Consider the following 14,659-nt stretch of genomic DNA (forward strand, 5'->3'; position numbering starts at 1 on the left):
TTCAATATTTTGAGCAAAACTGTGCTCTTACCCTGCTAATTGTACCTTCACACTCTGCTCTTACTGGGGCAATGTGCAATCAATGAAGACTGGGTACCAGGCTGGTCCAATTTAGCCATGAAACCTCCCACACTAAAATGACAGGTGTTTCAGTCTCATTGTCCAACCCCTGTATGTATAGTCTTTCATGCAAAAAACAAAAACCAGAGAGCAAAGTGTACTGGAGTCAAATTCCTTGTTTGTACGTACGAACTTGGCAATAAGGCTGATTCTGATTACTTGACTTTGTTGCTTACGATCGGCGTGATCGTAGTCACTTTTGGTTCCAAGTTAAAGAGTTATGTCTGCTCGCCGGTACTCCTGCTGGGAATCCATGTGGTAGAAGCCGCCATGTTGGAACATGGCGTTTTTATTTAAACAGTGACATCACAGGGAGTCAGCTATGACTCCTCCTCTTCCTGGGCTGGGTTAGGCACAAGTTAGTGTGAAACTGAAAGGTGTAGAAAAGTTCATACTAACCTCACATTATATATGGCCAGTTTGACCAGACATCTTTAGGATTTTTTGTTGGAGAGCAGAATTCATGATCAATTAAGGCAAGCCGTTTAGGTTTTCCATTTGTTCTTGACTTTGTTCAGATTGGGGAATCTTGTTTTTCCTTTTAGAGCTTTTAGACTTTTTTATGCAGTCAAACAAGTTCTACTTTTCTCAGCTTCCTAACTTTACTGTAACACTGTTTTGAGAGGGCATTTAAAGCACAAAGACACATTGAAGCTTAAAGTAGGAACACAGGAAATCATAAAAGCAACATTAAACATCCTGTATTTGAATTAAAGTGGTCTAGTTGCAGCCATGTACAATGCTACCTTAGCAAGTCAGACCTTTGCCTTGAGCTTCACACTAAATACTGACTCGCTCGCTGATGAGCAGTTACTTTGAATAATAGGGGGAGCTAATGTCTTCATCTGATTAAATAAAGAAGTGAGTTATAGCCCCATAAAACTAGGGCATGTTACATCTGCCTGTTGAATCTATTTATAATAATGAAACACATTATTGTACAGCCTAAAGATTGATCACAAAGAAAACAATTATTCCAAAAAGGTGACTATCAGTGAAACGTTTTTTGCAGCAACCGTGTGATTTGTGTTTTAAGAGGTCAGTTCTGTGAAACGCGGAGGGAACTTTCTGATTTCATCTTTAAGATGGTACAAAATCCATCTGATTGTTTATTTCATATTCTCACCTCCTCTTTCTATTAAACTAATACATCCCAGGGTGCGGAAAATGGGAAATACTGTTCGCTTTGTAGTGATAACTTCCTGGTTTAAATGCTATTCTGAACGGCAAATCTATTCCTTCAACTAAGACTTTGATCCATTTAATCAGCATAATTACACTGAAGTAGACTCTGTTCTTTACAGACTGTTATATATTTTCACCTCATTAGCTCACATTTAATCTTATGATTAAATACAATTTTTATTTGGAGATATAGTAAATTATTGCTGTAAAATATTACAGCTTGGTAATGTGCCATATCTAATGTTTATTTCCATCTACATTCTTGCTTATTATTTTAATTTCCATTTTTGATGCTTTTGATTTGAGTTGAGACGGGGAATTAAAAACCCCAAAACAAAACCAAAAGCAATTACGGTTCTGAGGATATTCTTGATTCCTGCAGGTTGGTTTATTAGATGCTAACTGCTGATGCCAATTCAAAGTGAATTTAGTGGAAAGAAAACAGAGGATGTTTTCAGTTAGAGCAGGAAGGAGAGCTCAATCAGTTATGCATTTAGAGTAAATCTTTAACTCCATAATATTTAAAATGGCCCAGGGTGCTGGGGGGAACTGTGATAGCAGAGGATGTTAAAGTTAACAAATCTGGATTGTGATGAGGTGTGATGTAAGTTATTGTGGGTGTTTTCACCCTAATACATTATTTACTCTGTTCTGAACAGGTTTGTGGGTTTAACTTTTAGTTTTACTCTGTCGTTTGGCTTCTTTTCACATGGAGAAACTTTGTAAGTTTGGAGGATATGCAAATCGAGACTCTGAGAAAAATACAGACAAAAAGAAGAAACCGGGATCAGCAGCCAGGGAGGGAGAGAAAACACGTGTGTCTTCCACCGAGAGCAAGAGCTAAGCGCCCTAACCCTCTGCAGTGTGCGAGGGGTTGAGGTTATCTGCCAGGAGGTTAAAGTTTGGGCATAAACGTGTCTTCTTCTAAATGGGCAGTGACTCTATGAATACCACCATCTTAGCTACAAAGTCGTTCAAGAACAACAAATTCAGTGTTCTGGAGTGGCCATCAAAAGCTTTGATCATAATCCAATAGAAAACGTGTGGGCAGAGAAAAGGTGTGTGGGAGAAAGGCAGCAGACAAACCTGACTCAGTTAAACCAGTTCTGTCAGAAGGAATGGGCCAAGACTCCAGCAAGCGAATCTGAGATGCTTGAGGAAGGGGGTCCTAAATGTTTAAACCAAGTCACACAGATTATAAGGTGGTTGTTCGAAATATTAGGGAAATGTTCGTAAACTTCTTGATCTAAATATTATCTCATTATTATTCTGACAGTTGGCATATGGAAATAATCATAACAGACCAGGGATGTGCACAGATAGGCCCTAGGTGGCGCCAGAGCACCTGCCCTTTTATCCCTTGGAGAAAAATTTAAAGGCCTATAATACCAGTGCCCTACGTTTTGAAATCCCCCCCCCTCGCCAACACACATACGTGTCCTGCCTCGTGTGTCTCTCAACGGAGACAGGCTGTGTGCAGAGCGGAGAATTGGACCTGCGCTGGTCCAGCTTACCTCTTCTCACCTTGCCTCCGCCGTCAGATAGAGTCCTGTCCTGCCGACAGGCCGGCTAACCATCCAGGAAACAAACAAAATGAATATAGATGAAAAAGTTAAAACTTCACCTGCTACCATTTTATCTAAACAGAACAGGCCAATGAATGGCATACCTTTACCCGCTATGTCTTCTATGGCCGCCACCATGCGCCAAGTGAATGTCTACGATTTAACTCTTAGATTAAATTAGAAGAAAAAAATAAATTCAAATCTATCTCATAGATGTCGGTATTACATTTGCTATTATGGTCCATGATGACTTCTGTTTGACTCATGTTTTTTTTTTATTGGAAATATGGCCAAATGAGCTGGTTAACATTACAATTAATACACTACTAAAATACCTTTAATAAAGTTCAGTAAATGTGGGCCCTGCAAAATGACCACCAGCAGGCCACAAATGTGCATGTGTCTGCACAAACGGTTAGAAACCGACTCCATGACGATGGTATGAGGGCCTGACGTCCAAAATGGGGGTTATGCTCACAGCCCAACACCGTGCAGGACGCTTGGCATTTGCCAGAGAACACCAGGATTGGAAAATTCGCCACTGGCACCCTGTGCTCTTCACAGATGAAAGCAGGTTCACACTGAGCACATGTGACAGACGTGACAGAGTCTGGAGACACCGTGGAGAGAGATCTGCTGCCTGCAACATCCTTCAGCATGACCTGTTTGGCAGTGGGTCAGTAATGGTGTGGGGTGGCATTTCTTTGGAGGGCTGCATGGTCCTCCATGTGCTCGCCAGAGGTAGTCTGACTGCCATTAGGTACCGAGATGAGATCCTCAGACCCCTTGTGAGACCATATGCTGGTGTGGTTGGCCCTGGGTTCCTCCTAATGCAGGACAATGCTAGACCTCATGTGGCTGGAGTGTGTCAGCAGTTCCTGCAAGATGAAGACATTGAAGCTATGGACTGGCCCGCCCGTTCCCCAGACCTGAATCCGATTGAGCACATCTGGGACATCATGTCTCACTCCATCCACCAACGTCACGTTGCACCACAGACTGTCCAGGAGTTGGATGCTTTAGTCCAGGTCTGTGAGGAGATCCCTCAGGAGACCATCCGCCGTCTCATCAGGAGCATGCCCAGGCGTTGTAGGGAGGTCATACAGGCACGTGGAGGCCACACACAATACTGAGCCTCATTTTGACTTGTTTTAAGGACATTACATCAAAGTTGGATCAGCCTGTAGTGTGTTTTTCCACTTTCATTTTGTGTGTGACTCCAAATCCAGTCCTCCATTGGTTAATAAGTTTGATTTCCATTGATGAATTTTGTGTGATTTTGTTGTCAGCAGATTCAGCTTTGTACAGAACAAAGTATTTAATGAGAATATTTCATTCATTCAGATCTAGGATGTTATTTGAGTGTTCCCTTTATTTATTTTGAGCAGTAATTAATGACATTGCTCTTATTAGCACTACTGTGGCTATTCAAATATTTGTGTTTCTAAAGGTGCATTTAGACAATTGTTTGCATATTTGTCTTGCGGTATTATCATGAAATTTAACAATATTTACCCCCAATACATGCATAAGCTGTCTGTATGTAAGTTGTGTTTTGGTAAATTTATCTGTGTTTTATTAGTATATGAATGTCTGATGTTTGAGGCTGAGCACCATCGAAGAAGCAGGTTTTTTTTTTTCAAAGCTGGAGGTGGATTAAACGTGCATTTGCTGAGTCAGCATCAACCTGTAAGCAAACTGGCATGTGTGAATAAATAGGATGTGATGAATGCCTTAGTGATTAGAACAGCTGGTAAATCTTTCAGCTCCGAATTACAAAAATCCACGTCATGATAGGCAGATGATTTTTTTTCCTCTTTGTTTACTTTCAGCTACAGAACAGTTGGTGCCTCTGTTGCTAAGAAGGACTTACTCTGTTTGACACAGACAAATGCTTGTTGGGAAGAATATTATTACGGGCGTTTTTTCACTTCACAGTTGGACTAGTTTATAAAGATTCTTCTTCAATAAATTAATCAAAAAATGTGAAAAAATCTAGTCTTGATTTAAAAAGAATCTGAAATTTTCCAGGAAGTGACAATTTTTTGAATCATTTCAATTCAAAAATACTTTATTAATCCCAAAGGGAAATTAAATGTTGTTATAGCTCATTATGAAGGTTTCTTCAAAGAGTCGTTGTAGATGCTGATGACTGTGGGCAGGAAGGATCTCCTGTAGCGCTCCGTCTTACAGCAGATCTGAAGAATCCTCTGACTGAAGACACTCTGTTGTTGTAGGACAGTCTCATGAAGACGATGCTCAGGGTTCTCCATAATGTTCTTCATTTTATGAAGAATCCGTCTTTCCACAATGATCTCCAGAGGTTCCAGAGGAGTCCCCAGAACAGAACCAACCTTTTTTATCAGCTTGTTGAGTTTTTTTAAGTCCCTGGCTCTGATGCTGCTTCCCCAGCAGATGATGGCAGGACAGATCACACTTTCGACAACAGACTTATAGAAGATATGCAGCATCTTGCTGCAAACACCAAAGGACCTAAGCTTCCTCAAGAAGTACAGTCTGCTCTGTCCCTTCTTGTAGATGGCTTCACAGTTGCATCTCCACTCTAGTCTGTTGTCCAGGTGAACACTGAGGACAACACTAAGGAAACGCTGACAGCACTTGGTCCATTTAGTGCTAAAGTGGTCTTTTTGTTCGAACTGGTCATACATTTGAGATGGTTGGTAATTTTATTTAAATATCTAACCAAGTGGCTGTTTAATACTGTAATTGCAGCTTGTGTTAAAACCTTTGTAATGCATTTTGATTTGTGAGCCAATCTAATAGATACAGGTAGGTAGAAATAAGTTACCCTCTGTAAATTCTAAGTATTGCTTAAATAAAGAGCGTCTTGAAGCCATAATTTGCCATCAAATGCTGGTGCTTGCTACTACAATGTCTGTTCTGCCTTTTAATCCTGAGAAATGGGAGCTTCAAACCAATAAACTGATTGCTGACGTCATGATTTCAGTCCGTTGTTGAAGGACAAATGGAGAAAAAATCAGGGCCTGTATTCACAAAGATTCCCAGAGTCCTGTCAGAGGGCTCCTATCTGAGCCTAAAGGTTCCTGCCAAGGACTCCTAGCTTAAGAGTGATACAGTTCGCTGCTGAGAGCGACTCTGAGCTAAGAGACAACAGAACTGCCTATGTTAGTGAGAAGGTGTGGTTGACCCCGTTGCTAGGTGTGACGCTGTCTTCTAAGAGCCATGATTGGTTGTCGGAAAAAAACAACAAAAAAATAAAAGCAAATGCGCTCCTAGTAACCAATGGAGAGAAATTAAACGATGATAGGATTTAGACTGGATTCAGAAATGAATCCTGATGATAAAATGTAGCAAAATGAAATGAATTGTAACACAAGCATCTAGATGTTTGAACTTGGCTTACCATCGTCATTGCTTCGATTTGCTTATTATTATGTTTACTCGCCATGCTGGTCGTTTTTATACTGTATCTATTTCATATTAATTAATTTGATATTAATATTAAAGTTCAGCATTTTATTGTGATTGCCTTATTGTATAATGAGGTTTAGTTTGGTAAAATGACCAAAACAAAATGGAGAAAAAAAGGTGGAGAAAACCGAACTGAACAGGAGCAGAGCCTGCTGGTGGAGCAGAAGAGAGAGGAGTGTTGAAAGATAGATTTGGTCCTGGGATCACGGTGGGAACAAACAGGCATTCCCAGCAGATCAATGCGTCGTTCCTCTACTTTCAGCACCAGCCTGGAATGTGAGCAGCTCTGGTTCCTGCTGCAATCAGAAGCTACAGAGGAGATAGCAGCACACCAGAGACCTTCTCCACAGACGGAGGAGCGTTGTAGATGACCGCTTAGGCTGCTGACATCATCACGTACAATACAGTAAATACTTATTCACCTCATTTACATCTACCTTCTATGTAAATAGTGCTTAAATTATTGTACTGCATCTCGTTTAGAGTTACTATTTATGTATATATATATTATTTTCGAGTTTTTTTCCACATTTTGTCTTTGAAAGCATTTTACAGTCTGTAAATATTTTAATAGTTCTGTACAATATTGTTTGTAAATTTGTTCACTTTTTATTCCTGGTAATTTATTTTATGTTTCTATTTATTTATGCTTCCGAATATCACCTCACTAGAGTATCACCTTTAACCTGTCCTGCCACTGAAACCATTTAATTTCACTATAGGGGGATGATAAGGATAATCGTATCTCTATATTAATACTTGTATGATTTTTATAGACGTTTGTGTTTGTAGAAAGAAAATCTTAGAATTTGAGAAATTCAATGATTTGTTTTTCCCTAGAATTATGTTACCAGGAGCTGCTTTTAGTCTGAGGGTTCTTTGTGAATATGGACCCTGGAGCACACAGCTCTTCATTTTGTCATTGGAAAGTCAAACGTTGTATAGATTTCTGACATTGCTGCTTCTGCTTATTGGATCCCTTTACTACCATTGACTATCACAGCTGGGTAAAATTTCAGATCAATGCTTCAACAAAAGCAGCACAGATCCATGGTAGAATGCATGATGGGAGGGATTGCTTTTTTATGAGGTTGAAAGATAAAATGCATTGTTATTATTATTAAATGTGAAATAAAAGCTAAACAAATGACAGAATTTTTGATGAATTGGGAAATGAAAAAGCTTTACATTATGCACACAATAAATCTGCATAGAATGGGTGGAGGTGCAGACATCTTGATTTGAGAGCTTATTGAACTGAAGAGCTAGAAAAATGAAGAGGTAACGTTGGACTGATATCTCCAATCAATGAAAAAAAAAAAAAACACTACAAAGTAGATAAATAAAAGTAGAGAAGAACATATTGTTGGGCAGATTATACCAAATTATCTTTTATTGCTGATGATCTTGAATGTTAAATAAATTGTTATTTTGCTTCTGGCTGACTCAGTTTAAATACATTACTATTCAATGTTAATGGTTTAAATAAGTCAGTTTTACTGTCCAAACTCCTACCCTTCATAATTATTGGCTGAGGTAAAGATGTGGACAAACCCTTTAAAATATATATTTTTAACTTTTATATCACACCTAAAAATTTACAGTAGTCCAACCTTGAATTTGAATAATTTTATTCAGCAAGAAAAATAATCCTTTGTGATTAAAAAAAAATAGTTTTTCACAAATCACTTGTGTGATACTTAATGGCACCCTGGATGTAAAAACCTTGACAATAGGACAGCACCTCATCTTCTCCTGTACATTTCAAAATGCTGGAGAGTGGGATATTTGACTTTTCTTTTCTCATGTGCGCTCATTTCTTCAGCTCATCCAGCAGCTGTTCCATAAGACTAAGATCTGCATGCTTGGGAAGCTGTATATAATTAGGGATGGTGTATATTTTGTCAAGTGACACATTTCTGTGTTGATTTGGTTGATAAAGATTTCATCAACATTTAAACTGAACCACTCAAGAATTTCCATTTTCACACATACAAAAGGGTTTCACAAATCATAAGCTCAGTTTCAAAGGATCAATAATTAGTGTAGGATAATTCTGGGCAGGTTTGATCAACCTATACGTTATATTTTGTGTTCCTCCATCTAAGGTAATCTTAAACCATTCTTTTTTGCATTTTGACAAATGGAATAAAGGTTTCATAAAAGTCTAAACGAATCTCTGGTCGGTGTAGAAAAAACAGAAGGTCTAAGCAGCCTAAATATGTAATACGTTTAATTATAGATGGTTAAATGTGTTGAAGACATTAAAAAAGCAAAATTGCCTATGGTACAGAATCATAAACTCCAAATCAGGTACTGATTTCAATCATTAGCTCCTCCTGCTGTTTAGAAATATTTGACAGTGGTTATGCTGGTTGAGCCAAGAGTGGGCATCCCTTGAGGCAGCTGACTGGACTAAAACTGGACAAAAAACCATAGACAATGTTACTGAAGCGTAGCTGACATGTTTTCTTTCCTGCCTTGTGGTGCTCCGTTGGCTTTGTCCCCCTGGACAAAAATTATTATTTCTGCCCAGTGGCAGTTGTTGCTATGGGCTATCACCCATAGCAACAACTGCCACTCCCAGGGGTGCCAAAAGTGACTAACTTCTTCTAAAACAGGCACTTGTTAATTATTTTAAATGGCTGTACTGCTGACTGATTTGCATTTAGGTCTTGTTGGTTTAGACTTTTATTACAGTTTTAAAGGAATTATTTTTTAATTTCCCTCCTGCTTGATGTGAAGTCAGAAGCAGAATTTATGAACTGATAAGAGGCATCTTTAGATGAACAGGTCAAAGTTTTTAAAAAGCTGGAATTTCTGAATATAGATTTACCAAAATCAAACTTTTGACTAATCTACATATCAATCCCTACACCTTATCCATTCTTTGTACCTCCTTACTGTTCAGGGTCTGGCGCTAATCTCCTGCGGTCACTGTACGAAAAGCAGGGTACAACCTTTATACATCCATCACGGAGCCAATGTGGACACACAACAGACAGACACTCATGCACACACACATGATAGGCAGTTAAACTAGCATTCATGCATCTGGACTGTGGAGGAAGCCGTAGTATTCTCCAGGTACTATGGCTTCCTCCACTGTTAAATCTTCTGTTAAATCTTGCTGAAAGGTTTTCAAAAATCTACATTTAAGCTGTTATAATAATTAAATACTCTAAAAAAGAAGATCTTGATTGTATCTGTGGTATAAAATTTCAGCTGAAATTGATTTCAGCTAATGAAATCCAACCAGAAGCAAAGCAAAATCACTCGAATCTCTCTGCCCTGTGTGATTTTACTTTCTCTCTGTGCCCTTGAGCTTCAGTTTATTGAATAATTAATTGCCAGTTCATTTTCAATTGCACACACAGTACCTGCCTGCACTCTCCTGTGCTCTCACACTCACTCACAAAGCTTCAACTTATGATTCTCCTTTACCACAGGCTTCTGGGTTAGTGAATAGGTTCTGCTTCATTTGTAGATCCTGTAGTGCCCTTTGGATGCTAATTTGTTTTAGCTTCACCAGTGTCCTGCAGCACTTTGCTGTAGTATATTATGTTTATTTGACTTTACTCAAATTGAAGTTTGTTTCTATATAAATTCTGGAGTCACAGCAGCATATCAATGACCAACATGTAGTTTCATATGGGTTATGGTATGGGTGCCCAAGTCCAGTCCTTGAGAGCTACCGTCGGGCAACTTTTAGATGCATGCCTACTCCAACACACATGAATCAAATGGTTCAGTTGCCTCATCAGCATGCCATTCAGCTCGGCAGAGGCCTGGTAACGAGACATTGATCAGATTCAGGTGTGTTGGAGAAGAGATGCTTCTAAAGGTTGCAGGGTGGTGGCCCTTGAGGACTGGACCTGCACACCCCAGGGTTACTGTGCCTAACATAAGTAGTCATATCCCATGAACTTTAACACAATTAGTCACATTACAGCCAGAAACTTCAACATATTTTATGTAGCATGTAGTTACATTTAACCCTCTTTACTCTGCTACCCCTGAGTGATATCCAGTACAACCCAAAGCCTTCACAAGTCGCCTCAGAAGTAAACGGACTAATCTGGATCAGTATAAATGCAGCTGTTCTGCCTCAGAGGTTTGTTTGAGAACGTATATAAATAAAGAGCATAATGTTGACAACACAGCAGACAGCTCAAGGGTAATTGCTTGGAGAAGATTAAAGCAGAGTTAGGTCAAAAAACAATCTTTCAGCACTGTTCATTGAAAATAAAGATTTTATAACAATACTGCTAACCAACCATTGTGGTCCACCAGAACCAACAGGCCAGGGAAGGAGAGGATTATTCTGAGCAGGAGGCTAGAGACTCATCATAACTCTGGATAATTCAGGGCTGTTTGGATTAGTAGCCAGTAGAAAGCCATTGTTAAAAAATGTCCAAAGAATTCCTGTTTGCATGTGGGAGACACGACCTGGATGGAAGACATTGGACACAGAACTTTTCTTCCTAAATTCAAAATACAAAACGCTGCTCCTGATCCTGAACACACAGTGACCAGATTGTGGGGTGCTTTACTTGAGGAGGGGCAGGGAATGTGGTCAGATTGATAGAAAGATGGACAGACTAAATGACCTGTTGAAGGCCACACTTTTAAGATTTATATTTGTAACAATTTTAAAAGCTGTGATAAATATTTCCTTTTTCTAACATAAAATCCCTCCAAAATATGGCGTGACTTAGTCGTAGTCATCTTAATGTGTCTTTGTTATCTTTGTCAGAGAGAAGATGCCATTTCACCATGTGACGGCAGGCCTGCTCTACAAGGGGAACTACCTGAGCCGCTCGCTGTCCGACAGCGACAGTGACGTGCTGGCCAGCATATCTGTCGAGGAGCTTGATGGTAAGGCTTTTTACAGAACATTTTTATCTTTTAACACTGTGCATAGATGAACTGGATGAATTTGATTCAAAGTAATTGCATTTAATTTGTGCCTTTTCAGTGATTGTATGCATTTGTAATAATTGTAGATCCATGCTGCTTTTTTGGGGAGAATAAAGCTACCTGTTTTTGTTCCTAGAAGCTGACAAAGCTAGCTTTAGTCACTGTTTAACAATTTGCAACCAATTTATTGTTGCAAGGTAACTCTACCTTATTCTTTCTGTGAAAAACAAAATCACTTTGAGGAAAATGTCTGGACCTGAAATACAACACTGCATACAAATTAAAATAAACCAACCTTGCTGTATGCTTTGTTACACTTCATGCCAGCTTAGGGTCAGAACTACAGCAAACTGTGAAAAACAGCATTGCCTGACAGTGAAAAGCAGCATGAATGTTGAGATAAAATAAAAAAGAAATAAGTGTGTACAAAGTTATTTAGCTAGAGAAGTGGGAAAGACATGCATTCTTGAGGTGGATCACATTAAACTCCAGTGCACAAAAGTTATTACTTTGTTCAAATTTGTTCAAAGTGCTAAATCTGCAGTGTTAAAGGCAAAAAAAGGTTGTTAAAGATGCAAAAAGTGTTGTTTAAAGGTCAAAAACAGAAAATAAACCTTCTCATGCAACTCATTGAGCAAACTCATCTTGGCTTGTTTTTAATACTCAGCAGCAACTAAAACTCAGTAATACTTCATTCTTCTCATAGCCTGTCTCACAGTATAATGTCTCTCTCTCTTTCCCTTTCTCTCTGTTTATGAACCCGTTTGTTTTTGAACCTGTCTGAGAGTAATCACCTGGCTCTGTACAACATAAACCTGATCAATAGCAGTCTACTGGAGTCAGCAGCAGCAGCCTCAGAGGCAGCTAGCAAACTAGACTTCCCCCTTGTTCCAAAAATGTTAATCCACTGATGCAGCATTAAGCTGCCGCCTGGAAAATTGGCAGTACGGTGCACGATAATGGCCAGATACTCTGTCAGGGTCGAGCTTTAATATGCATGAAGGAACCTGCAAAGTATGAATTCCTCACTCCTCATTTGAATGGGTTTGTGTTGCTTGGCAGGCAGGAAATTGTTAGTAGTGAAGAGGATTCATATGGGTTCCATTTGAAAACACTCTGACTAGCTAACTGCTGCCTGTCAACAGTATAATTACTGTAGAAGGATTTACTATGTACTTCACATTGGATTAATGGCATCACAATACACCTGAAGGTGTGAAGTTATTAGCTTATGTTTTTGCAAGCAACTGAAAGGAGAACAACGTCTCTGCTGCCTCAAATAATTCCTAAACTTGTACTGTTGCCTAATATCCTGTAAAAGGCTAAATGAAGACGACATATGTGTTGTTTGATGACGGGTGACCTCTAACAGAGGTGTCTCACTGTTATGTTTGATGGTTCTTTTATGCATATGGATGAAGCGACTGGAGAAACCATAGCCATGTATTCAAGTTAATCACACTGAAGAGCATGAAGCATGTGTTGAAGGAAAATAGGAAACTAAAACAGAGCGCAGGAAATAATTGAATGTTTTCAATCATAATGAAAAGTGAACCTAATCCACAAGCAAATGCAAGTTCCCTGAGTCAGAAATTTCAGGACCAAAGATTGATGTCTGCTGACTGGAAAGCAATGGGCCCATCAAGCTGTTTTTCTTGCATTGCCATTAAATAGGAAGTATAGAGGAGACCTGTGGGGCCGTCTTGCAGGTAGTGCCTGTTTGTTTGAACCTTCTTTTTAGGTTTTATTATTTTATTGACGCTACTGTATTCATCCTGATAGCAACTGAAACATGCCACCCATATTTCAATTGCATTTCAACTGCTGTTCAACGTACCAGATGGATTAGACAAATGAATACTGCTAACTCCTTAAAGAAGCTGGATCCTTTTAAAGTGGTGTTTTTTATAACGTAAGCTCTGACAAACCACAAACATTTGTTTCATTTCTCAGATTTCTGCTTTCATTTTAAAAACATTGCTTTTTCTCCATTGTGTTCCCTACCTCTTGCTTGTTTCATTGTTCATACTCATTATAGAAAACATATTGCCTCAGTTATTTTGTTTACAAGCTGTAGCTAATTACCTAACTGTGCTAACACCTAAAAATTAGAAGAATAATAGTTTTTTTCTGGTTAACATGACTAACATATTTTAACAACAATAAACCCAATCTGAATCTGATTACATGCAATATGTTGCTCAACGGCATGACTGACATAAACAGAAATTCAATGTTTTAAAAGATCTGATCAATCAGGAAGGTTTGAAAGCACTTGCAAAAAGCTGACGCATTTTACAAGACATGTTTCCCTGGCATTTTGTTTAGCCCTTGCGATTGAAATTAAAAACACAGTTGTTCTGTTAAATGTAAAAGTCAAATATGCATTGATCAGGCATACCATTAGTACCACCTGCCTGATGTGTGTTAGTCCTCATCTGTTGCTAAAACCTCCCTGACCCACTGAGGCCTGGACTATACACTATTCCTGAAGGTGTGCTGTGGAATCAGTCACCAAGATGTTGGCAGCTGATCTCCTAAGCCCTTTAAGTTTTGATGTGATGCTTCCATAGATCTGAAATGTTTTTACAACACATCCCAGGAATGTTCGATTGGATTGAGATCTGGGAAATTTGGACACCAAGTTAACAGCTTGAATTAGTTGTTGTCTTCCTCAAACTATCCCTGCACCATTTTTGCTTTGAGGCAGCTTCCATTATTCTGCTAAAAAGGCAACATCCACTGTTTATTCTCACACCCTACTTTCAGAACCCACATTAGCTTCATTAGCCATTTGACTACTGTAGTAGCTTGTCTATTGGATCGGAACACATGGGTCAGCCTTTGATCCCTACATGTATCTGGGAACCTTGGTCATCTAGGACCGTGTTGTTGGGTTTTTTCACTTTTCTTTCCTTTGATCACTTTTGGGAGATGTCGACCATTGCAGACCATTGCAGAAATTTTGTGATGCTTAGACCCATTTTATCTAGCAATCACAATTGGGCCTTTGTCAGACTTTTTCAAATCCTTTTGCTTTTTCATTTTTCTATAACCATTTTAAAGAAAAAAAACGCACTGCCTCATTCCAGCTACTTATACTTCACATTATTTTTGCTCAAATCAAATCACTCAAATGCCCTCTGTGGATATGAATCTGCAAGGGTCCAAGTGTCTCTGCCTGAAGTTGGAAATAACAGGAGACGTAGCAGCTATGATTTAGATCAAGCTACACCTGAACTGAAGTGAGCGATGGACAGCAGCGAGCTAAAATTCATACATCAAAGCCAGATTGATGAAAGCAAGTAGAAGTAGGAACTTTAACACATGTCTGACAGTCACAGACAGGTCGAGCAGATGAAACATATGACTCATCTTACACACTCCCACCATCTTGGAATGTCAAAAAGCTGAAT

The 14,659-nt window shown here is 39.1% G+C and overlaps 1 protein-coding gene across 7 annotated transcripts in view; it reads left to right on the plus strand.

Annotated features, from left to right (window-relative positions):
* Positions 1-14,659, plus strand: part of caln1 (calneuron 1) — a 95,530-nt gene that overhangs the window by 5,678 nt on the left and 75,193 nt on the right. For 5 of the 7 annotated variants that reach the window (XM_047392175.1, XM_047392173.1, XM_047392172.1 and 2 more), the window contains exon 2: positions 11,080-11,201. In XM_047392175.1, coding sequence (XP_047248131.1) covers positions 11,087-11,201 — 115 coding nt within the window. In that variant the 5' untranslated portion in view covers positions 11,080-11,086. Of the gene's footprint in view, positions 1-6,585; positions 6,730-11,079; positions 11,202-14,659 lie in introns of all 7 variants that reach the window. The other 2 variants (XM_047392176.1, XM_047392177.1) reach the window with 1 other exon arrangement.

This window comes from Girardinichthys multiradiatus, chromosome 18 (genome assembly GCF_021462225.1).
Source record: "Girardinichthys multiradiatus isolate DD_20200921_A chromosome 18, DD_fGirMul_XY1, whole genome shotgun sequence".
NCBI classification, from domain to species: Eukaryota; Metazoa; Chordata; class Actinopteri; order Cyprinodontiformes; family Goodeidae; genus Girardinichthys; species Girardinichthys multiradiatus.